This window comes from Misgurnus anguillicaudatus, chromosome 21 (assembly GCF_027580225.2).
Source record: "Misgurnus anguillicaudatus chromosome 21, ASM2758022v2, whole genome shotgun sequence".
Taxonomy (NCBI): Eukaryota; Metazoa; Chordata; class Actinopteri; order Cypriniformes; family Cobitidae; genus Misgurnus; species Misgurnus anguillicaudatus.
In genome coordinates this window covers 49704321-49729754 of record NC_073357.2, presented here as the reverse complement: position 1 = coordinate 49729754, position 25434 = coordinate 49704321, and the positions used below count along the sequence as shown (strand labels likewise).

The window sequence follows — 25434 nt, the reverse complement described above, 5'->3', positions numbered from 1 at the left end:
ATTTTCTCACATGCATAATGAGTGCTTGCTGCATAATTTGCAATATGAAAACACCAGCTTACAACTTAGACTAGAGTTACATGGCTGGTCTAGATGGACCAGCATATAGGTAGTCACACAGTTTACTGTTTGTATTTTAATAAACCAGTTTTACCAGAAAGAACATGCTGGTTCACCAGCATGGTGGTCCAGTAGGTTGACCAGGACTGGACATTTTAAAATCCATGCTTGTCTAAGCAGTTTGGTCTAAACTGTTGCTTTTGGTGATAAAGCTAGAAGCTAAGAAGCCTGATGGTGGAAACCAAAAAGAGCATCCAAGGCTGCAATTGGGCTAGCGTCAACAGAGTAGGTACAGAATAAAATGCAAAAACAGCATTCTTAGGTCTACTCTATAAGATCTTTTCATAGTTAAACATAGTTGAACATAGCCCATGTGACAGGGGAAAATCCAATAAGTGACATTTCCCATAAAAATAGTGTGTGTTTTTTGGCATGCATAATCTTTGTCAGATGTTTGAGAAGATTAGAAAAAGCATTTATTTGAGTACTTTATATACAGTAAGAGAAATGTCATACATCTACTTTCCTGCAAATGCAGCTCAATGCACGTGTGAAGTTCCAGTAGATGATTATCAAGAGGACTAAGGGGACCTATCGCAAACGCGATTGTGTTACGATCGTATCTGCCCTCTGTGTGTTGTTTCTCACTATTAACATGGAGGTCTGGAGTGAAGAGTGAGGGTTTGGAGTTCCCCTGCACCGATTATCTAGGAAAGTGAAACGAGCAAATGTGTTTGTGATGGTTGGGTTGCGCCAAGAGGCCTGACTTGATGCAACATTTCATAGCCCCCTCACACGCACCTCCAACGAGCCAATGTGTCTTTTTGGACATCTTAGGTGACCAAGGTTGTGGGGGTCATTCAGCATATGTCTTAATTTGTCCTTCTTGGAAAACGCGAAAATAAGAGGAATTTTCTCATATGGAAAAAAGGGAGGCATGAGAGACCCCCACACAGCAAGCTGGTATGGATGAGAGCGAGTGAGAGAGGGAAAGCTGACAGGATCTTTTCCTCAGAGGAACGGAGTAGTGATGGGTCCTGTGTTTACACAGGTGTTTTACGAGCTTGGCAGGTTGAGGCTTACGTTCCGCAGCATCTTACTATAAATATAGCACCACACAGACGTGTATTACATATCCACACCACTTAATGCATAGAACAACTTAATTTTTAGCAATTAAAGCACTCTGAACTTGCAAAATATACAACTACAAACCATTCTGTTGCTGAGGGAGTAATGGGCATTTCACACGGTACGCGGCAAGCGGCCAAATCGCAGCGCGGCTACAGCTTTTTTATGTAGTGGAAGAGTTTTGTGCAGTATTTAGTGCAAATATGTTTATCTATAACGACACCTGCCGTGAAGAGCCGTGTCCATGGAAAGGGCATGATTTTGGTTGCACGAGCAAGGCGTGCGGACCGTCTCTGCTTCACTTTTGTAACTGCCCCCGTTTTGCCACTTTCCACATGTCCACTATTGACAATGAACTAAACACTCGCGGCTGCCGCATACCATGTGAAACGGCCATTAATCGTAAAAAGGAGTAACTTTTTTGTCCGTTATCTTGTGGTATTATTTCATTCGCTAAGCCTTTGATAATCCTAATAGTCTATGCGTAACTACAAGTAGATGTGTTTTTGAGGGACAAGGAAGAAATGCTGTGCTAATGTTGTGGTTCGGACCAGACCCTCCTTGATGTAGGGCTATCCTTGCAGCTTAAATGACTGTGATTCTCACGAAACCATTGAAACACCACGGCACTAATGATTTTAGCTTTAAAATGTGTAATATAGTAACATTAAAAAGCATCAGAATTAACACAATACTGTGTTCTACCTTGCACAATGTGTGATTTCAACATAAGAATTTATAATTGTAAATTTTATCTCATTTTCTGCTGAAATTCTCAGTACCGCAATGTGTCCGGCTGTGTTTGAACATGCGTTATGTTGTAATTTAATCAAATGAACACAAAAATATTAAGAAAAAAAATAAATGGATGTTTTGCTAGACTACTTTAGATGACAGAAAAAATATTTACTGAATATTCATGTATAATAATAATGAAGAAAAATTAGGAAAATGATGTGTCCATGCCTGATGTTCTCATCCTCCGCAACACTTTTTGAGAACAGTTTAAGCACACATACAGAATTTTAATAAAGTTTGATTTTGAGTGACCAAGCACATGGACCAGTTACTTCAAGATGGCTACCAGGTAAGATCATTTTTTTACAGTTAATTTGAAATATTGTCTTGTCAGAATGCTTACACGACATTTTGATTATCATTACCGCAACAGATGCTTATTAAATGTTAATTTAATGAATAGAAGCATAATACTTTGATTTTAAATGCATGTGCAGAATCCCCAAATTATGTTCTTTCAGGTTTGTCATGTCATTTTGAAAATATGTCAGTGTTGATGTTTTCTGACTGTTGCGGTAATGAGATTTTTTGAGGACTAATTTTTTAAATCATGTTACAAAAAGTGTTAAATGATAAGTAAAAGTTTTTAAATTAATGTTCCCATTTACTCCAGACTTTGTTTTTCAATGTCTGGTGGGAAAAAAAGTAAATTTAAGCAATTTTTACATTTTCATGCTTGACATTTTTAAAACCAAGTTTTTGTGAGAATCACCCGACTATATATTAGGTTACTATATAATAAAAAAATACTATATAATAGATTACTACATAATAAAAGCAATAATAAAGCAGTAATTTTGCTATTTCTTAAAGGGATATTTCAAACCAAAAATGAAATTTCATTATTAACTCACCCCCTCATGTTGTTACAAACCTCTATAAATAAAAAAGGAGATATTTGTAATGAAGGAAACAGAAACGCCATTGACTTCCATAGTAGAAAAAAGACTACTATGGAAGTCAATGCTGCTCAAAAATGTTTGGTTGCAAACCTTGCTCAAAATATCTTCCTTGGTGTTCAGCAGAACAAAGAAATTTATACAGGTTTGTAATAACATGAGAGTGAGTAAATGATGACATAATTTCAATTTTTGGGTGAACTATCCCTGATAAAAATGTATGCCTTGTAATGCATTTTACTGCAATTCGCTTTGGATAAAAGCAAGACATAGGTATTAACTCTTGCTCTGTAGTATTGAAATGCCCTTGCAGTATACACAATCTGATACACGAGTACACAGAAAGTTTACTCCCCTTTTTATGTTCCCGCCATTTTGCGAAGCATTTTGTCAAGCACGGTTCACTTTACAGTCATTGGAATGCAGTCGTGGCTGCGCAGACGGTGCGATTATTCTGAAACTGAAGGCAGATACTGGCAGCGAGCAACTCGACCAGCAAGCCAAAACTACAGCTGTGAGTAAACTTGCTGAGGTAATTGTTTCAGTCACAAAGATTACAGGCAAATATAAAGTGCATGCCAAACACAACACATCCTTTAGACTGTAACTGGAGCGTGTGTGGAAAAAAAGTGTGTGTTTTGTGAATGATACATATCAAATTTCTAAATATTGTTGAGGTATATTGCCAGTTAAGGAAATAAACCTGTCACAGACAGTTTCCTTACAAGAAACATTAACACTACAAAGAAAACATATCAGGTATTACCTGTAAGCCATATCTCGGGGAAGGTATAAAGGTGTGAGTTGATAGTGAGGTTGGTTGGGTCTTCTGAGGTAAATGAAAAGATTTCAGGTCACTACTAAAATGTTTAAAAAGCTCATGTAATAGCTCTGTGTAATACGCAGGGGCCACGAGCAGGGTCTATGTCTCCTGTACATATTAAACAAGCACAGGCTTCAAAACACACAGTCATAACACTGATCCCACATCATAAATACACCAAGAATAGCTACAGTATAACAACCTGTATCGTAGATGTAGAAAGTGCACGCCTACAGGCACATTAACAAAGTATAGTACAAGACTTTTAAAAAAGTTTAAACCAATGCTAGAGCTAACCTGAGCTTATAAGGGCGGTTTCCCGGACAGGGCTTATCCTAGCTCCAAACTAAAATGCATGTTTGAGCTGCCTTAATTTTAAAAGAAAGAGCACTGACATTTCCTAAAGTGGACATATCATGAAAATCTGACTTTTTCCTTGTTTAAGTGCTATAATTGGGTCCCCAGTGCTTGTATCAACCTAGAAAATTTGAAATAGAACAACCCAGTAACTTGGCTCCCCCTGTGACGTCAGAAGGGGATAATACCGCCCTCTTAATCTGCACTATCCAACCACGCCACTGCCATTTAGTACTGAGATCAGCTCATTTGCATTTTAAAGGACACACAAAAAATGGCACATTTTTGCTCACACCTACAAAGTGGCAATTTTAACTTGATATAATAAATTATTGATATGATATTTTGAGCTAAAACTTCACATACATACTCTGGAGACACCAAAGATTTATGGTAAATCTTAAAAAAGTCTTGTGAAATGTCCCTTTAACATATATCAGTGCCACTGTTTTGTTTCAAGATACACACCAGTACTGTTTTTTGTATGGTTTGTTTGTAAAAACTACTGAAATGTCCAAATATAATTAAGGCCTAGTCCTGGCTTAATCTAAACCCTGCCTGGGAAACCGCCCCATAATTGTTTATCAAATGGTGTGGATTGGTCAACAGAGCTTTTCAACTTAGTTCAAATTAAACACTTGTGTACATAACTTTCGTGTATACATCTAAGCAGCATTCTTACTGTAGGTTCACACCAACAGCGTTTGAGGTATCAACATTGCGTCTACCGTGTCTAGTTTGCCGCTTGAACATTTTGAGTTTACACGCTTCATTCGCATTCTAGTCATTGAGACATTCATGCGGAAATTCACGTCATGGGAGGGGCTTCTGCGACTAAGCTCGCTTTCTGTAATCACGTCACTACTAGAGCAAGCTCCTGATTGGTTAACGCGGGCGTTTTTCCGCCAAAGTTCAAATTATTCAACTCACGAGTTTGCCACGACAACGATCAATTCGCGCGAACTAGACGTGCAAATGAGGCGGAATTGCATCTACCGTGGCGCGAATGAGGCTTTTAGTGCGAGACCTCCAGACGCGCGTCAACGCGTCTTCACATTGACTTAACATTGAAATCACTTGCGCTTGACGCCTCTACCGCGGCGGGTTTGAACGCAGCATGAAGGGTCAGCTATTACCTTGGTTAACATGTCAGCGACTATCTGACATCTAGCGCAGTGGTTCCCAACCTGGGGGGACGGGGGCTCAAAGTTTATAAAATATTAACTTTTTTTTAAATCATATGCTTACAATGCCAAGATAAGGTAGCTAAAATATTCTCTTGTGTAAAATAATTATTTTAATTTTGCTCGCTCCATCTCAATGTTACCGAGCCCCTAAGGTGACATTGGAGTAAAAAAATCTAAAGTTTAGTTTCATGTGCTCACGTGAAACTTTCATGTACTCACGCGAAACCTTCAAGTGCAGAATTTTTTTTAAAGGTTAGTTTTTCGCGTGCTCACGTGAAGCTATCGCGCGGGCACGTGAAAGCGAAAGTTTCACGCGCGAGCATGCGAAACTAAACTTTAAAAAAAAATCTCCACATGAAGGTTTTGCGTGAGCACATGAAAGTTTCACGTGAGCACATGAAACTAAACTTTAGATTTTTTTTACTCCAATGTCACCTTAGGGGCTCGGTACAATGTGCTTGTCAAAGTAGTGGTAAAGTCATACGGAAAGAAAGTTGGGAACCATTGTCTTAGGGAATAAGGTTAGCACTTCAAAGGATTGTTCACTCGAAAATAAAAACAACATCATTTATTCACCCTCATGTTGCTATAAACCCATGACTCTCATACCTCTGTGGAACGCAACTTCTGAAAATGAAAGCGTACGTGGCCATGGGAAATAAAAAGAAATCATGCAGGTTTGATACATCATGAGGGCGAGTAAATGAAGACAAAAGTTTCATTTAAGGGTGAACTAGCCTTTAAATAAATCGGTTTAATAAAATAAAGTCTCAACGAAAATTTGTGTGCTTAATATTTGTAATATTATTTGTTTATCAGCAACAATAAGGTGCTTCCGGCTGTGCTACTGTGCTATTGCCTTATTTTTTCTTAAATATTCTCATTCAGTATTTCCCTTTCTTTATCTCTTTGCAACACCGTGTTGAGTCATTTCAAATCACAGCTGGATCGCAGTTGTGCAGTTGATATAGAAAGTTATTTCTTTTTCAACATCTCTAATTTACTTTCTCTCCTCACACTCTTTTGTTGTTCTGCATACCTATAAGTACCAGCAGACAGACAGACATGTGCCTGGCACTCGAGCGGTTTCACATACACTCCGACTATAAACACTCTTTTTGGAGACGTGAGGCCCTGTGCAAACATGGCGAGCTTCTATTGAGCTCTCTGCTAAGAGGCCTGCAGAACAATAGCCGGCAAGAACATCTATCCGCAGATTTGTGTCTGTGTTTCTTGCAGACGGTGTGTGTAAAATCCAATTATCAAGGCCATGGCATTAACATTCCAACAGTCTGGCAGGTGATGGCAGAGGCTTTTCAGTCGGTAGGGCCGCCACACCCCGACAAAGGCTGTGCGATGAAGACGTATAGACGGGGAGCGGAGGTCTCGCCGGGGTGCGCTCGCAAACACAAGCCCATTCTTAGGGAATTCATTGCTTTTGTTGGTGGGGTACAACAGACTGTCTGTGTCATTTGACTGCATGGAGGCTCGGGGTGAGAGTTGTAGTTTCCCAGTGAAGACAGAGTGCACTAGACGGGGAAGAATTTTAACACTGGCGAGTCAGATTCCATGGCAAAAATAAACCCAATAGCAACCTGTAGGAAGAAAAACGTTTCTAAAATGACAGGGGTCTGATTTGCGTATTTGCTTACTAATAAAAAGACCCTACACTGTAAAATAAAATAAAAATCAGTAGAAATTACAATGTTATTGCAGCTGGGTTGCCGGTAATTTACCGTAGATTTACATTTATGTTATTTACTGGCACGAGTTTGTTCAAAGTTAAATACATTTTAAAAATGTACAAGTCTTTACCTTTACAGAATAAAACTATACAATAACAGCCTCATGCAAAGCATTCTGGGAACCAGAACTCATCATCAACCTTTTTCTGTTTTTTGATTCAGATTTTGTTTCCCAGAATGTTTTGCTTGATGCTGTTTTTTTTAGTTTTACTCTGTAAATACAAAGACTTTTGTAAATGTTTAATGTTTGTTTAACTTTGAACAAAATGTTGCCAGTAAATAACATAAATTTAAATCTACGGTAAGATACCGGCAAACCAGCTGCAATAACACTGTAATTTCTACTGATTTTTTTTACAGTGTACAAAGAGTTTTTGCAACAAAGCTTGCCAACATATGCAATGCAAAGTTGGAGATATTAAATATGAACAACAAAATTTCCTAAATAATTCTTAAGTTTACAGAGCTAAAAAAATAAAACTCTTCACAAAATTGTAGCGTTTGCGATTGAAAAGGTCCTAGAAATGTCACATTGTCTCAAAAGTTCAAGAAAAGATATCAACAATGTTTTCCAACATATGCAATGGAAAGGCCAGTCCTTCCAGGAAAACATCAAGTTTTTTGTAATTGTTGCGGGCAAAAATCCTTGATCTTGCGGCACGTTTTCTTAAAAAATGGGATGGAATATTTATGCAATTTTATGCGATGAAATTGCAGGAACTTGCAAAAACTGCAGGAACTTGCATAAACTATTTGCAGCTTTTGCAGCTTTTCAATGATGTCCAGGTCACAAAAACACGTCACTTCATAATGTTCCCATGGCAAGAGGGGACATGGCTGCGCTTGTGTGAAGTAAATGCAACATTTTTCAACTTTTTGCTAAGATATATGTGACTTTTTGAAATCATGCAAGCCCCTCATATTTTGTGCGCGGAAATCTGTTATTTATGTTGCGAAAGTGCGGTGAATTTGAAAAAAAATGGGCCCCCCCCCATTTATATGCGGACTTTGGCTGATTATGCATTGAATCATGCATTGCATGATCACGTTTTTCTGGAGGGACTGAAAGGCAGATATTGCAACATTAACTACAAAATTCCAAGTTTCTGGAGCAAAAAAAAAATATCTGGAAAAATGAGACTGAAAAACTCTATGAGACTGACTTTTTGAAGCGTCAGATGTCATTTTAGCAGACCAATTGGTCTTATATTCGGGACTATAACTGGGTGATTCTCACGAAACCATTGAAACACCACGGCACTAATGATTTCAGCTTTAAAATGTGTAATATAGTAACATTAAAAAGCATCAGAATTAACACAATACTGTGTTCTACCTTGCACAATGTGTGATTTCAACATAAGAATTTATAATTGTAAATTTTATCTCATTTTCTGCTGAAATTCTCATTACCGCAATGTGTCCGGCTGTGTTTGAACATGCATTATGTTGTCATTTAATCAAATTAACACAAAAATATTAAGAAAAAAAATAAATGGATGTTTTGCTAGACTACTTTAGGTGACAGAAAAAATATTTACTGAATATTCATGTATAATAATAATGAAGAATAATTAGAAAAATGATGTGTCCATGCCTGATGTTCTCATCCTCCGCAACACTTTTTGAGAACAGTTTAAGTACACATACAGAATTTTAATAAAGTTTGATTTTGAGTGACCAAGCACATGGACCAGTTACTTCAAGATGGCTACCAGGTAAGATCATTTTTTACAGTTAATTTGAAATATTGTCTTGTCAGAATGCTTACACGACATTTTGATTATCATTACCGCAACAGATGCTTATTAAATGTTAATTTAATTAATAGAAGCATAATACTTTGATTTTAAATGCATGTGCAGAATCTCCAAATTATGTTCTTTCATGTTTGTCATGTCATTTTGAAAATATGTCAGTGTTGATGTTTTCTGACCGTTGCGGTAATGAGATTTTTTTGACTAATTTTTTTAATTATGTTACAAAAAGTGTTAAATGATAAGTAAAAGTTTTTAAATTAATGTTCCCATTTACTCCAGACTTTGTTTTTCAATGTCTGGTGGGAAAAAAGTAAATTTAAGCAATTTTTACATTTTCATGTTTGACATTTTTAAAACCAAGTTTTCGTGAGAATCACCCAACTATTTATACCGTGACTTATACAAATTCTGCTAAGTTGAGGGTGTGCGTGACTAAAAGCATGTCACACGTTACATGCCAGTCTGTGTCCTGCCTTGAACCCAAGTGTATATATATACAGGATATATATAGAAATACTCACACACACACTCTGTCAGCAAGCATGGTCACTTAAGGGATATTTTTTGTCTTGCACATGCAAGCAATGCCCTGAAAGCTGTAATATCCTATGTGATTTATTATATAGCAGTGATGAAGGTGCTGACACAGGCTTTCACACATGCACACACACTCAGGGTGATGTGATCTCCTTGCGAGATGCCAGACAAGCACAGCAGCAGAATGATTGGCGGTGGCCCTTTGTACTTTGTGAATCCGCAGGTGCGGCAGAAGAGAGAGAGTGTGTGTGTGTGTGTTGTCACAAAGCCTTGTGCTGTTCTGCTCACTGCACTCGCACGACTCATCTAAGATCAGATACTCCTTTAAAAATACCACCCCGTACCAGCTTCCAGCCAAACCGCAGCATTAAACAGAGCTGTATGTTCAAATCCCACAAGATAACATGAGAAAACGTGAAAAAAAAACACAAGAGCTTTCCTCTCAAAGCTAAGGACTTTTCCATTTAGGAAAAATTGGCGCCTGCTCTTTTGACAAGGTCAATAAAATGAAAACGGAAGTCAGGAGATCCCTGTGCAAATGGTAGTCGAAGCTTTTCAGGTCCTTTTACTTATCCAACTTAACTGGATCACTTTTCGAAACAGAAGATTTTTACATTTTCTGAAGAAATGTGCGTTTGCTAGGGCAGTGGTTCCCAAACTTTTTCAACGTGCGGCCCCCCTTGTGTATGGTGCATTCCTTCGCGACCCCCCAAAGAAAATTTGTGACAAAAAAGGTTCTAAAACTCAATTTTAATTAAAAAAAAACATTAAATTATACAAAAAAGTAGTGCTTTTGGTTAGTAGCCTTATTTTTTTTTCATGATAAATTAATGTATTTCATAAAATGTCATAAAACTGTTTGAAAACCACTGTGCTAGGGTGTTGCAATGCAATGCAGCTGCTAAGGTCCTTTGAGTTGTTTATAAGTGCACCGCTATGCGGTTGCTAGGGTGTTACTAGTCCAAATAGCCCACCCCAAAGTAAGTCTACAAGATTTTTCCACCCATTTTATCCTTCACCAACGTTTTAAGTCTTACTGCTTATAATGTCTTACATTTTGAAAATTCTTCATGTGCATGGGTCATGCAGTGTAACACACATAAAATGCCAAAGTTTAATACTTAGGGGCTGTTTATACTTGGTATTAAAGAATTAGTCAATTTAGAAAAATCTAGATAATTTCCTCATTTTGTCATTCAAAATGTTGATGTCTTCCTTTGTTCAGTCGAGAAGAAATTATGTTTTTTGAGGAAAACATTCCAGGATTTTTCTTATTTTAATGGACCCCAACACGTAACAGTTTTAATGCAGTTTAAAATTGCAGTTTTAAAGCACTCTAAACAATCCCAAATGAAGCATAAGAGTCTTATCTAGCAAAACGATTGTCATGTTTGACAAGAAAAATAAAAAATGCACTTTTAAACCACAACTTCTCATCTATCTCCGGTCATGTGAAGCGCCAGCGCGACCTCACACAATACGTCATCACGTCAAGAGGTCACGGAGGACGTATGCGAAACTACGTCCCAGTGTTTACAAGTGTGTAGAAAGAGGACCGTTCCGACGTTGTTGTATGTTGAATGATACTAATTAATGTCTTTGTGTCAGTTTATTGCTTAAAATGGTCCACAAATGTGCGTTTCATATATGTAACACGTGACCTTTCCACGGAATTTCGCGAATTACGTGAGGTTGCGCTGGCGCGTCACAGGAATGGAGATAGACGAGAAGCTGTGGTTTAAAAGTGCATATTTTTATTTTTCTTGTCAACAATCTTTTCGCTAGATAAGACCATTATGCGTTTGGGATCGTTTAGAGTCCTTTGAAATTCAGTTGAAACTGCAATTTTAAACTGCATTAAAACTGTTACGTGTTGGTGTCCATTAAAGTCCATTAAAATGAGAAAAATCCTGGAATGTTTTCCTCAAAAAACATTTCTTCTTGACTGAATAAAGAAAGACATCAACATTTTGCATGACATTGTGGTGAGTAAATTATCTGGATTTTTTAAAGAAAATGGATGAATCCTTTAAGATGCGTTTGTCAATCGGATCACAAATGGATGAGAGAAACGCATTCCGTTTATACCTGGTATTTAAATCTGTCTCTTTTGTCTACTTTTGAAATGATTACTTTAAGGGGATGGTCTGATTTTGTGTAAATGCAAGCGGGAGAAAGGACGGGTTTAAAATTACATATATTTTGTCAGAATCCGCTGCTTGTGTTGCAAGTAAACATGCTGCACAGTGTTTTGTACGTGTATATGTAAGAGCTTTCTCTGATATTTTAGCACAAGTAATGAAATAAGATCGCGCAACTTTCACATGCGGAGGTCAGTCGATTTAGTTTTATCAATGAAAGCCTAAAGAAAGCGCTGTACACTGTGTGTGTTCGCGTTAGAAGTCAGAAAAGATGTCAAACATTGTGCTCAGTACCTCAGATTAGATAAATATGCGGAGAGTAGGCGATCTCGTGTGGCTGTTCGAAAACATTCGACCACATGCCTGTTTACACTACAAAAGCAATCCGATCGAAAGTGTTTTCAACTACCTCTAAATGTGGTCGAATTTGGACGAGCTCAAAACGAAGTGTACCAAGTGTAAACAGGGGTTCCTACAAATGAAGATGCTTGTCTTAGCTTGTCTATTCTTCACCCACCCAGTGCACTTCAATTCTAGGCAACAAGTGAATTTGTGTATGCTTAAAATTGTGCAGGCTAGCGAATTCAACTTCAGGAATAATCTTGTCACTGTTCTCCTACGTACAAGAAGGAACTTTTACATGCAACTTGCAAGAAAAACACACTATGCCTGCAAGCTCCCACAGGAAAAGGTGTGTGTGTGTGTGCTTTGGTGTGTGTATGGGAAGTCACGTTGGCTGTAGGCTCATAAGGTCTTCTGAGGTAAACATAACACAGTTTAGGCCATGTTTACCCATAATCTTTAAAAAAATAAAGAATTAAGCTTGAATCTACAAAAAGGCTTAAACATTAAAGTTAGGCGGAAATGGCTTAATGAATGAATCCTTTACTCTGTATGTGTTTCTGCACGATGGGGTTGGTCAGCACTCTTGTCATGCTTGGTTTCAACTCCCCCACATTCATCCAAACCTTCTCCCTCTTTCTTCAATAAGTCTGTGGCTTTGTCCACAGCCAGAGGGATTGAGCTTAATTATTCTCGGATGCAGAGCAGAAAAAAAAGTCAAGTCCTTTTCTCATTCAGTTGATTCATTCATGCCTGTTGCTTTACTTGGCCATTTCAAACCTGCCATCTCTACTTTATATCTTTTATCACTCAATTTTTTATATTTGCAGTCACAAAACCCTTCTGACCTTACTGTCCATGCATGGTTATACTATGTCTTTATATGCAGTATATGGCTACAAGGGGCTGCATTTTATGGGTATGATGGATAAAATGGCACCTAGATACTATAGGCACCTTACTAGGTTTTGAAAGCTTACTGTTTGAAACATGTATGTTTGCATACTAATATCTATTGTCATATATGCATGCATGCATCTAAACCAATGAAAATGTTTAACACGAATCTCACAAAGGGTGTGTATTCATTTAAGTGGGGTTCAGCTGAAAGTGACCACTGCAACACACACTTCATCACTACAAACCCAGTGGGAATGTAGTCCCTGACAAGCCACTTCCCGCCACACGTACACACAAGCCAAGCAGCTGTGTAAGTGTGCGTGCATGCACGAGCGTAGTTGTGCTGCATTAAAGTGACCTAAATACCTTAACTACTTCTATTCATAAACATTGTACATGTGCTAATGCTATATAATACAAAGGTACACTCGATTGACGTATGCAAGCCTGCGATTGACTGATCTGGAGCCGCTAAGCTAACGTCAACTCATGAAAACACGTCAAGCACTTTGAAACATTTCTCCGTACTTGCGCACACACATAGTAAGGTTGGTTAAACCAGCAGGAGAAGGGGCAGGTTGGCTAGCTGTGGATTATAGTCTGACAGTGGTCCATTGTTAATTGAATGCCATGTGTGAAAGCTACAGAGAGATTAGTTTGTACAGCTGCTGCCATTTGTCATAACTGCCCTTAACAAGACACACATGGTGGGTTGAGGTTCATGCCACAAGAGTCTTGACCTCACTCTTTTTCTCACTGACCATCCGTTAGCATCAGCATATGAAAATGTTTTAATAGCTAAACACAATGGATGTGCAAAACTGCACAGATTCTAAATCAACTAGTTGTTGGGTTGTCTGAAGGACAGGTCGACAAATCAGTTTTAAGGAAGCCTTTAAGGCTACGTTTACACAGCAATGATATAGCAAAAAATGAAAGCGTTCTTTGCGTTTTGAAAAATATTCACGTACACAACAATACTGTCAAAAAGATCCTGGTGTAGTAGGCAGTGCTCCGACACATAGCGTAGACGCGCTTTCGAGTCCCGGCTTGGCGTCCTTTGCCCAGTCGGGTTCCTCAGTTCTCCACCCAGTACTTTTCTGTCCTCTCCTTACTGTACTGTCAATTAAAAGTGATAAATGCCCCCAAAATATCTAAAAAATTTATAAATAAAGATCCATGTTTACATAGATGCATTAAAATGACTAAAACTGATGTATTACACGTGCAAGGCCAGTAGTAGGCATAGTTACTTTGTAAAGAAGCACTATACGCCCGCACACATAGTATGAATTTTTCTACAGTCAGAGCGATAAACACAAAGGATGAAGACGACAAAAGCATCAAGCAGTTTTGTTTAGACAGACGATGAGGTAGGTTTGTGACCCTGGACTATAAAGCGGCAAAATTTTGTACACTTTCTTTGGTAGGGATTAACTCACATTTAGGCCGCCATTGCTGTTTTGGTTATACTCGCACATGCCTATAGACTGAATTACCACATGTTAAAAAAGGTTATAAAAAATCAGGAATGGTTTAAAACTCGGTAGAAAACCTTGCTATGTAAACGGCCCCTAACTTAAATTCACACCAGACGCGGAAGAGGCGGCAAGCGCAAAAAATTTACACGTTTAGTCAATGCAAAGACGTAGACATCCTTCGGCGTGGGACAGATGGCACGTTCCACGTGAACTGGGCGTTGCCATGGGAAATGCGCAAGTTGAAAAATCTGAACTTTGGAGGATATTTGCCCTGCGTTAACCAATCAGCAGCTTGCTCTAGTAGTGACGTGATTACAGGAAGCGAGCAGAGTCGCAGAAGCCCCTCCCATGACACAAATTTCTGCGTGAATGTCTGGAATGACTAGAATTTATGCGCGAATGAAGCAAGTAAACTCAAAATGTTCAAACACCCAACTACGGGCGAATAGCGCGTTTTTGCCGCCTCTACCACGTCTGGTGTGAACGCACAGTAAGACAGCAAAAACCAGAGCAAGGTACAATTGCCTGTATAAATAAGTTTCATAATTTTAGCTTCTCACAGACTCATCAGTTCCCGCAAAACTGTAGTTTTCACCTTGCTTTGATTGAATTGGTCTTGATGGGTCTTGTACTGATAAAACAGCTTTGACCTGAGCACAGGCTACCGTCAGCATTTTCAGGATGAATCAATTACAACTAAGTGCATTAAAATGTGGCCGTATTTGTGGGCGTACTTTAGCATTACCAATAAAGTCTAATCTGCCATCTAAAGACCTGATCCCAATCTGAAGGAAGTTCTTTAAGCTGCCAACAGCACAGGATGACTCTCTTTGTCAACAGACGCAAATAGGAGACAACATTTGTTGTTCAATAATCTTTCTTTCTGTCAAACGCAAACGATTTCCCTTTCTCACATGCAAGCACACACAATTTAGAAACGCCAGTTTAGCAATCACGCATTTGTTAATGTAATGGGAAGGCTAAATACAACACATCCTCCCTGGAGAACAATGGTCAACTTTCCTCTAATCCCTTCTAACGTGGATTCAAAAGTACAGAGTCAGTATCTGAGCAAAGGTGGCATTGTTCTGGAACTCGGAAAAGACAATACAAACCATCACATGAATTGGAATGCATTCACACAGATGGCACATGAATGAGATGAAGGAAATTCCAGCTAGCAGTTATGGATTGGGATGTTTTGAGAGTCAGAGGTAACAGTAAAGCCAGGACTTGTTTGCAACCCAGTGGTTGAAAAGAAAAGTCTACTTTAAACAAATACAGTATCCCAGTCCTATGTGCCTCCTCCTTTACAGCCTATGACGTCGTCAAGCCAAACATCGAAATTGGTTCGTTTCTAAATGATCAAACATGTGAATCTTTGACCCAGCATAGATGAAGTAACTATGCTTTCTCTAGCACTGCAACTTTTATTGGACCGCATCATTACATTATTATTTTGGGAAAGAAACATAATGTAATTGTGGGTTCGGGGCCTATGCACATGTACCAGCCTTAATTACAAACTTCTGTGGCTGAACTTGGAACCCAATCCTAGCGCTTGCGCTCAAAAATACACTCGCGGTGCTGTCAAATGCCATGGCGAAGTTGTGGTTATCAAAGCTGTATGTCTGATTTTGTCTAAATACAGGCTTTAGGGACTAAAGTGTGGGCGAGCGTGTGCGTTTTTGTGAGTGTGTGCGAATATGCATACGGGTGGGTGGATGTTCTACAAAAGTCAGAGAGGCACACTGGGGTTGAAGGAGAACAGGGGAAAAAACAGCAGCAAGATTCCTGGGCCAAGCAGAAGACCAATTTGAAAAAAATGTCAGTAATCCAGAGCCAATGCGTATATCCTTTCAGTTCATGCTCTTGTAATGAGCCACATACGTAGCCGTTAAAGCCATGCATTCATTAGCCTGCCGTTACCGGCAGTGTGCGTTTAATCAACAACTGCCCGACTGCACCACACTATGTGTTTAACACATAAATTTCCCAGAAACCACAGCTCTGAGCTGTCATAGGATAGGGCAAATGACAAGAACAGACATCTTCAGAAATGTAGAGCAGCAGCAAGTCAGCAATTGGTGACAGGTGGATACACACACTACCTTATTTTCATTAATGGGCAAGCAATCAGGTTTAACAAGCACTAACAACCCACAATCAGTAACCTAATAGGACTCTATGACTATTTCTGTTCATCTGTAGAAAAGAAGTAATTCCTTAACTTAGTTTAGCTTGACAAACTGCTCACCATGCATTTTCACTGAATGTTCCACAGAAAACAACATATGGGGTTTGAAGGACACGAAGATAAGCAAAAGCCTTTTTTTGTGTAACTTACTGTCAATCATACTACATATAATGGAAAGAACATTCTGTGAAAATATAACCTTGATATCTTTAATATTGACTGAGTAAGGCCATGATTAAAATCAATGCAAAATCAATAAGTAAAATCCAAATTGAGATGCTTCTATTCTCAAAATTAAATTCTGAGACTTGGCCTTGATTTCACAGGCAGGGTTACATCTGACTACTGCTGGATCTATAAACTGAATGAACATCTTGCTTTCTCCAGACTTTTCTTTTTTTACCCCCAAAAACTCCCTTTATACAATGAAGGCGTGTGAAAACAGGATGCTATTATCGCTGGGGGAAAGCGACTGTACACGCGTGTTTTGACATCTGTCTTTCCCATGATTGCTGAGGGTTGGTTTTAATGTTGTTTTACCTCACAGGATGTCCACATGATCCTCGGAGCACACAGCTACAGGGAACTACAGCACTTGTGTGACTGTGTGGATGTACTGTATGTGAGGGACTACAACTTACAACATTGTGTGTTGAGCAAAGTCTACTCAATTTACAATATAACAATTGTTTACATTTGCTGTTAATGCTTTCCCTGGCAACTAAGTGTATGAGCTGTTATCTAGAGATAGAGGTAACTTTTTATTGCCTTTTCAGGGGAAATCTGACTAATAAATAAAAAGGGGCATGGCCATTCCTTAGCACAGTACACAACACACACCTGTCCTTGGTTGACAGCACTCATCGGTTTCTTAATAAAATCTGCAGTACGTAATACCCTGTTGGACAAAAGGTTTACGGCAGATACCTCCACAAAACATGTGATGTAGTAAGCTATGGATAACTCTACAGGAGAAACTGTAAACCCCCAAAAAGTCATTCACAAAGTGTTCATGACCCCATCACGACATCCCTCCCCTTCCACACGGTTACCTCTGTGTCGTCCGTCTCAGCGGCGGGAGGTACTGTACCAGACACACAAAAGAGGAGACGGCCATCACTCTGAATCCTGTCTGCCATGAAAAGACTTCAACTGTGGGCAGAAGGGGGGAAGAAGTCACTGTCTCCCATGGCAACCTCCTCGATTGTCTCTGGCCTTCTCCGGCAACTATTCATCGGGCCGTCCCCCTAATGAAGGACGCCTGTAAGCGTACAGACGTGAAAGAAACCGACTGTCCCACAACGGAGGAATCCAGACTCACTCTCTTTCTTTATGTCTGACTCTTGCCCTCTCCAGCTCCCCAGGTCTTGCCGTTTCAATATGGGTTCCTCCACTACCTTAACCCTAAACCCCCTCTGACTTTCTCTTTTGTCTGCTTCTCGCCGTCTGGAAGATCTCCATCGGCGCAGCTATGTGATAAGCATGCTGGATTGATGGAAGAGTGGAGAAGAGGCCATTATGGGGTGGTGTTGGTCCAGTCCTGGAATTGAGAGGAGGGGGGTGTTGGGGCAGGAGATCCAGACACCCCATACAGTGAGATACAGTAAGGGAGGATGGGGCCATCCATCTTCATTTAAAGAACACATAGAAGGAAAGGAGGGGTTTATGCTGGTTCCCTTGTCAAGAAGGCCCCAGGGAGCAGCAATGCATTATGGGCTCTCACAAAGACCCTGTCTGCACTGATGTGGGGTTTAGGAAAAGCAACTTTGAGTTACGCAAGTCATTGAGAGCAACACAGAAAAGTCTGCGAACCCTGAAAAGAATGCTATTTTTTGCTATTTTTTATGATGGTAGATTCTGGCATCCAGGTCAACATTAATGATAAGCTATGTGCTTCCACCACTTTTGATAAAGCACTCCAAAGGGAATATCCCTTTCTCCCGACCACACACTCGCATATACTAAAGTGAAGCGAAACCCACGCTGTTGCACAGACCTTTCGACACTCCTCGTACCCACAGAGATTTATGTACACATTACAGTGTGTGAAAGAAAGCGAAGGAGGTTATAGTGTGCTTAAGCCTGAGGGTATCAACAAAGAGTCCCGGAGATAACACAGCACCACAAATACACTCTCCAATGCACACACAAATTTGTTTGCACAAACTTATGAGATCGGTTTCTGAAACCTACAATGCATCTTGGAAGGGAGAGTGAAACCAGAAGGAAACAAAAAGAGGACATTAAAGTTGTGACACATACTATAAGATGGCTCAAAGGCAAAATGGGATAGTGAGAGAGAACACATGGAGACGGGTTTCCTTTGCGGCAGCATGTGGAGTAACACTACACCTCTGAATTTAACCAACAGCGGGGCAGATAGAAAGACACCGAGGACAAGAGAGAGTTTCAGAGGGAGGGGGAAATCAATAAGGGAGGCCTGAGAGCTGCAGGGAGCTCTAAATGGATTAGACTAAGGGAATGTGTTCGATAGGTTATGGCTTTTGCATGAGCTAGTCACCGCCGGCCATGCAGCATACTAATCAGCACTGCGGCCTCAGACTTCACTGCATGCTCAGCACAAAACCGTATCTCGCTCAACGCAGAGCCACCATGAGATCACAGCTGCATCTGTAGATTTGTACGCTAGATTTGTCCGCAGTACCGGAGCGGATCCGAATGTTTTCAGTTGCATTCCTGCGACGCTTACATCATAAAGTCTTTTCAGCGGGATGCGATCAGATGGCCTCTTACTGTTCGGTTGCTTTGAGCAGAAGATCAAGTTCCACCAAAGAAAACCAAATGGATGGCAGAGGTTAAATAAGGCCAGCACATGTCTGCCTTTATCTCTGCTCTGGCATTCAACAGCTTGCACGAGCCTCCCAACATTCATTCCGCTCTATACGCCGCTATAACGTTACAGCTTACGTACTTCAGAAAGCAGCAGCTAAAGAAAAGGCTTTTTCTCAAATCAAAACCTGTTTAATCCCTTTCTTTTATAAAAAAGGGAGGAAAAATACACAAATGTGTGTTTTACTCAATCGGGCTCTTTAATCGGAGGAAACTCGGCAGAGAAGCACTCACAACACCCACAGGCCACTAAGATTATCGTTTGGATTGAAGTCGTAGTGGCAAATCCTTTCACTGCTCCTTCACCGCCCCCTCTCTCCTTCTCTTTCCCTCTTTATGTTTAATGTGGCGGTACACCAGTGTACTAAAACATCAAACAGAAGCTATTGCCTTTCATTTCCACAACTGAAACCAAGTCGTGCATGTTGTAGTCCTTTTTTGAAAGCGAAGCACCAACAAATGCCTTGTTCATAAGAGACAGAGGAAGCAAAAAAGAGACCATCTGTAGCGATTTTTGGGAGCTAGTCAGTAGCCGCGGGCCATCGAGTGAATGTGCTGATCACTTTTTGTTTCTATCCAAAAAACAAACTTATGACCGCCTCTGCCACATGGGCTCGCTGGAAACGATTAGCAAATAAATAAATAACAAAAAAGCAAAACAAATGCTGTGGCTCTGTTCTATACGCTTGTGACGATTTTCCTAAAAGATTCGGTTTGGGCCTCAAATTGTCAAAGGGTTTGTGTGTGTGTTGCATCCCTGCCAGCTGTCCCTTAATTCTCATTATAGCACACTACAGTTTATACTGTACTGCATCAAAAAAAAAAATGCCAATAGGGAAGGTTCAGCGTGCTAACAAGGAGGGTTTGTGAAAGAGGGCAAAAGTTGAGAACATTTTTGATGCGATGCAATCTGACATAGGCATCCATTTACTAATGAAGTTTTCAGAGAGGCGAGTCCTATTACTTTCGGAAATCCACTATGTTTGCCATATTTCAAACCAACTCAATAATTACACAACCCTAGAATGAGTATCTAAAAAGATTCTAGTGCGAAAAATCAGGACCAGATAAGACACAGACAGACAGAAAAAAGTGAAAGCAGAGAAACCGCAAGTTGGACGTCACTGACAGGGGTCTTAACCTATAGGTCACGGTGGCTAGTCCTGGCTCTGCCGTATACTCAGCCAGCTGGAAAACTAGGAGCAAACAGCTCCTCTACAGAACACACACACAGGCTCTATGGGAACTCAGTGTGTGCGCGCGCGCATTTGCATGTTGGGGGTTTTGGCAAGTCGAGAGAGGGAGTTTGATGAATGACCAGCTCTTCTCAAGGAGCTGGCAACCGCTCTTCTGACCCAGACAACAACAGGTCACGAGTTAGCCGGGGGTCCAGGTGCCCCCCAAAACGACCCCCTGACCTGCTCCCACACGCCACCTTGTTTTCAAAGATCTGTTGTGCTCAATTAAACTTCACATGACACCTTCCATATCTTAAGCGGAGGTCCTGACACGGGGGCCAAAAGCTAAGTCCCGTAGTCGTAAAACAGAGCCCTCTTACATGGTCGAACAAATAAGATACAATTCACTCGACACCAGAAAATCAGCTAATAAAACACAGGCTAGTTCACAGGGGACCAAAATAAACATTCGTGACACCTTTACAATGTTATTGCCGTGTCAAGCTCTTGCGATTGTGTAACGCTGGTTCTGTTTTTTTAGTAACACGGGCTCTGTCTCTCCCAAAAAAGTGCTTGCGAGAGTAACATGGACCTACAATATTTTATTTGGAGGAGGTTGATAGAAACGAGTTTTTCTTTGGGGGACATACTGATTGGTAATTTCTTTGTTTCAGTTATATTGTTTATTAAAAATGAGAGTTAAATATTTGAAACAAACCAACTGTCAGACAAATGTAAACATTTATGTTAGGCTTGAAACTGCACTTAATTAAAACTGCTGTTTTGGCAGTTTTGTGTTTATTTAAATAAATTGTGTCACATGTTTAAAAAGAAAATCTAAACACTGAGCTAAACGTTACAACATATTCGAGAGTGAGACAGAATATCAATAGCATAGGCTAAATCAGAAAAAAAAATGGAACAAAAATTTTATATACAACCTCTTGGCTTCTTTCAAAATTAAAAAATGGTGAAAAAATGGTCCCTAGCTCTCATGGAGGCGGTACCCTTTCAAAAAGTACATCTAAAGAGCTCATATTAGTACCTCAAAGGTACATATTGGCACCAAAGAGTGCATATTAAAGGCGGGGTGCATGATTTTGTACAAAAACTTTGGAAAAAGGGAGTCGGGCCAAGTACCAAAACACGCTTGTAGCCAATCAGCAGTAAGGGGCTTGCCTACTAACCGGGTAGGGGTAGGGGCGTGTTTGTTAAGGTGATTTAAAATATCAACATTGGCTTTCAAAAAATCATGCACCCCACCTTTAATACCTTAAAAGGTACATATTAGAAAATATTGCTACATAACATTAGTAAATATAAATATCTGTACCTAAATGGTACAAATTAGGATCTTTTAAAAGGGTACTGCCCCACTGACAGCTTGAAACCATTTTTTCTGACAGTTTACATGTGCAGTCACTGTTCTGTCATATACTATAAATCCTAGCACAGTTTTTCTTAGCAGAGCTTAAAACAAACTAACACAACACATCTTCAACTATAACATTATTCACATACTTTATCTAAAATGTGGCCTGGTAAGTACGTGTTTTGATTTATGAGTAAAATGAGCATCACCTCACATGTTCAGACTTGACTTGCAAAGCTAGTAAGGAATTAAAAGAATTCCAATAGCTGAAATAATCCATGCAACATTTACCTAAATAGCTTCAAAGCGAAATTGTTTTTCAAAGCAAACAAGTATAAAACACTGTAACAGATCACACAAATGGAAGTGAGCCGATTGCACACAACGGATTTAATTTGAATGCATTCGCTCAGAAATGCTACATTAAAAATTCTGTTTAACTGAACAACTGTGATCTTGATAATGTTATAATCATTTTACGAGAGAATGAAGCTGAACAGCTCAGGCACAAGCACAATGGCATGGCCAGGCTTGGAGAAGCACAGAGGCAGGGCATGGCACGATGCCCACCGACAAGCCTGCCGCCCCTCATTCCTGTCCTCTCCACCACCTTTCAATGGGCATTTACTAAGGTGGTATTGCAAACACTGGCGAGTCTTCTAAGCCTTTGCCCATAAACCTGAGGCAAAGTGTCTGATGCCTCTACCGATGCCAGGTGCCGCGGTTAGCTTCGAAACACCTTCAAATTTAAACCAGATCATGAAACAAATTACCAAGCACACAACACTAGTTGTGTCTAGCTATGTTATTGGGAGAAGAGACACAATTGCTGTAAAGAAATTAAATGCTTGTTTGGTTGTCACCTTACGAAGTCCTTTTGGCATATACCAGCGTCAACAATCAGCTGACCCTGAGCGGAAAACTCGATTTAGTACTTTCAATTCACAGCCACAGACCACAAGCCACAATTTCCTTTATGATGTGGGTAAAGATTTCCTTTTGCTTTAAATATTATGTTTTTTTATTATTAGTTTTATTTTATGAATAAAGCGGCTGTCGATCCGCCACTGTCAGAAAACTTTCCTCGTGCCAACTGCATTGCGGATGCCAACTAACGAATCAAAGGCATGCAGCAAGCAGACAAAGAGGGTTTGATACCAACCGCCATCCTCAGTCACTGGCACTCTCCTGGCACAACGCTAACAAAATGGCCGCCCTGGGTACACTGGCACAATGCGAGGGCATTGTTTAGAGATGGGCACTGGATACTAGAAGCTTAACACGCTGAATTGCCACAGAGAGTCCCTAGCAGAAAACCCACTGTTTAGTTGCTCAATAGCCTCTAATATTTTGATTATATTAGATTAATAAAAAGAAAAACATTTATTTGAGGCGTTTAATATCAGTCAGCCACCAAGATCACACTATACACATATAAATGTTTAACATTAATACACTAATGTGAACAAACTATGAGTGTTTAAATGCTAAACATGTTATGATCCATCCAAGAAATTGCATAAGACAACAATGGCTAATTTGTATAAAATTAATTTAGCTCTATATGAGACTAAGCCTACAATGTGAGAGCTAAAAGGCGAATGCACGCCATTTTACAAAGACAAAAAGATGCCAACCATGATGCCAGTGGCAACCATTATTGTGTCCCTCCGCTCTGCCTTCTGCTTACCCTGGCACTTCAGTTTCACAAAATGGAGGTGCCATGCCTGACAATAGCCCAAGTGTTTTTGAAAACATTTACATACACGCTTAAATAGTGTGCCAAAAACATTATTTATGATACTAAAATAAATGCTGTTTTTAAAACATGGTATTAAAATAAGATATTAAAAATACTTTTCAAATAGAAAACATTCAAAATTATGGAAAAGTTTCGGTTGTAGCTATTTTTGTCTAGGGTTTGCTATATAAATAAATGTTAATAAATTGTAATAGTTATCCAAAGACATATTTTTGTTGTGTTAAAATACTAGCATGCTAGAGCATAATACAAAATAGTGTTGAAGACCGATAAAATTGGCTGGAACAGAAAAATCAATAACATCTAAAAGAAGGAAAGACATACAAAAAAATGCAATAAAAAATTTGATCTACTCTAAATTAGATTTACTTTTAAATTCTAATGTTCATTTTATGCCATGTACAATTCTTAAAAGGTGAAGAGAGAGCATTTCCAGAAAGGAAATTGTATTTACTTTCACATCTTTTATTTACAAACACATCTCCTGTAGATGCTGAATAAGTCTGCGAATGTAAAATTGTACTTTTAACTAAATGTACCCAAATAGACTGAATTAAAACTTTTTTCTGTTATTTGTATATAAAAAAAGAAATGTTCCCCCTTTCAAACGCTTACCTTGATCCTGGACATAGTATGCCAGAAACAAGTCCAGCTCTTTCACGGAGACGGTGATGTGATGGGGCTGAACGCAGAGCGCTGGGTTAGTGCAGTGCGGTGACTTGACCAACCGCTCCCCGTCCGTGCTCTCCAACGGAATCCCTTTAAACAGGATGACCATCACCAGGTCCAGCCGCCACACTTTGTCAGCCTGCCTCAGGCAGTCGATTCTCCTGATCTTGCCCTTCTGGTCGGGGTTGGAGAGTACGCAGCACGGGTGCTTTTTGCCCGTTACGCTGAGCACAAAGTCTTCCCGGTACTCCTGCCGGATGTCTTTGCGCAGCTTAGCCAAGAGACGGGATGCCCACTTTTGCTTGATTTCGGCCTTCTCGCTGAGCAGCTCGTCTTTCACAGCACGTTCTTCGTCCTTGGACATCCGCTTTTCGTGCTTCTTAAAGTACTTGCGTTTCCTTGCCTGCAGGTTGAACCAGGTGTAGGCTATGGCACGCACATGAGGGAGCAGCGCCTCGATGAAGGGATGAAACTCATCCTGTGGAAAGAGAGCAAGAGAGACGGAGAGAAAATGTTAAAAAAATTAGCAGGAGCAGAAGAGACCTTTTGGCATGAGTTCTTGCCTGAATTAGCCAAAGGGCCGTGCGGCCAAAAACAAAACAGAAAAAATATGTCTAGAAAGCAATGCGAACAAAAACTGTTTATAAGAGGCTAAAAAAAGTGACCACTTCACAAAAGCATGTATACAGTTGCAAATATCAATTACAAGAACACCATTTTAGCATTTAAACCAACTTTTAAGCACAAAAGTCTTTAAAAACAAGTTTCAAAAATGTCGATTAAAAATTTTCATCTACCATTTCCACTTCGAATGCAGGCTGCGTTGGCCTGCCTGCAGGTGTTGGAGGCGCACAGAAAAAGGATGCCACTGTTTACCGCGTCTGGCCGTGCCAGCAAAGAGCAGACAGTTACAGAATCACCAATCTCCCACTCCCTTCTATTTCTCACTCTCTTTGCCCCCCTTCCTTCGCTTGCTCCGTCTCTATCTACACTCAAAGCACCAGTCCGTGTGTTGGCACAGGAGAGCATGCACCCCCCATACTTCCAGATTTCTTATCAAAGCATCCAGCATTCCTGAAACAGACCGTACTACAGAGACGTGCAGAACCTCTGGGAGTCCTGGTATATGTTATAGAGAGTCACCAAATGCCTTTGACAAGGACAGCTGAGCGCATGACCATCAACCACACATGAAAAGACATCAAGACAAATGGAGACATGTCTTTTGTCTAAAATGAGAATATA

The 25434-nt window shown here is 39.9% G+C and overlaps 1 protein-coding gene across 7 annotated transcripts in view; it reads right to left on the bottom strand.

Annotated features, from left to right (window-relative positions):
* The window catches only part of LOC129449107 (nuclear factor 1 B-type), a 105268-nt gene that overhangs the window by 62405 nt on the left and 17429 nt on the right, over window positions 1-25434 (bottom strand). For 6 of the 7 annotated variants that reach the window (XM_073859322.1, XM_073859321.1, XM_073859326.1 and 3 more), the window contains exon 2: window positions 24136-24667. In XM_073859322.1, coding sequence (XP_073715423.1) covers window positions 24136-24667 — 532 coding nt within the window. Of the gene's footprint in view, window positions 1-24135; window positions 24668-24986; window positions 25140-25434 lie in introns of those variants that run through there. The other variant, XM_073859325.1, reaches the window with a different exon arrangement.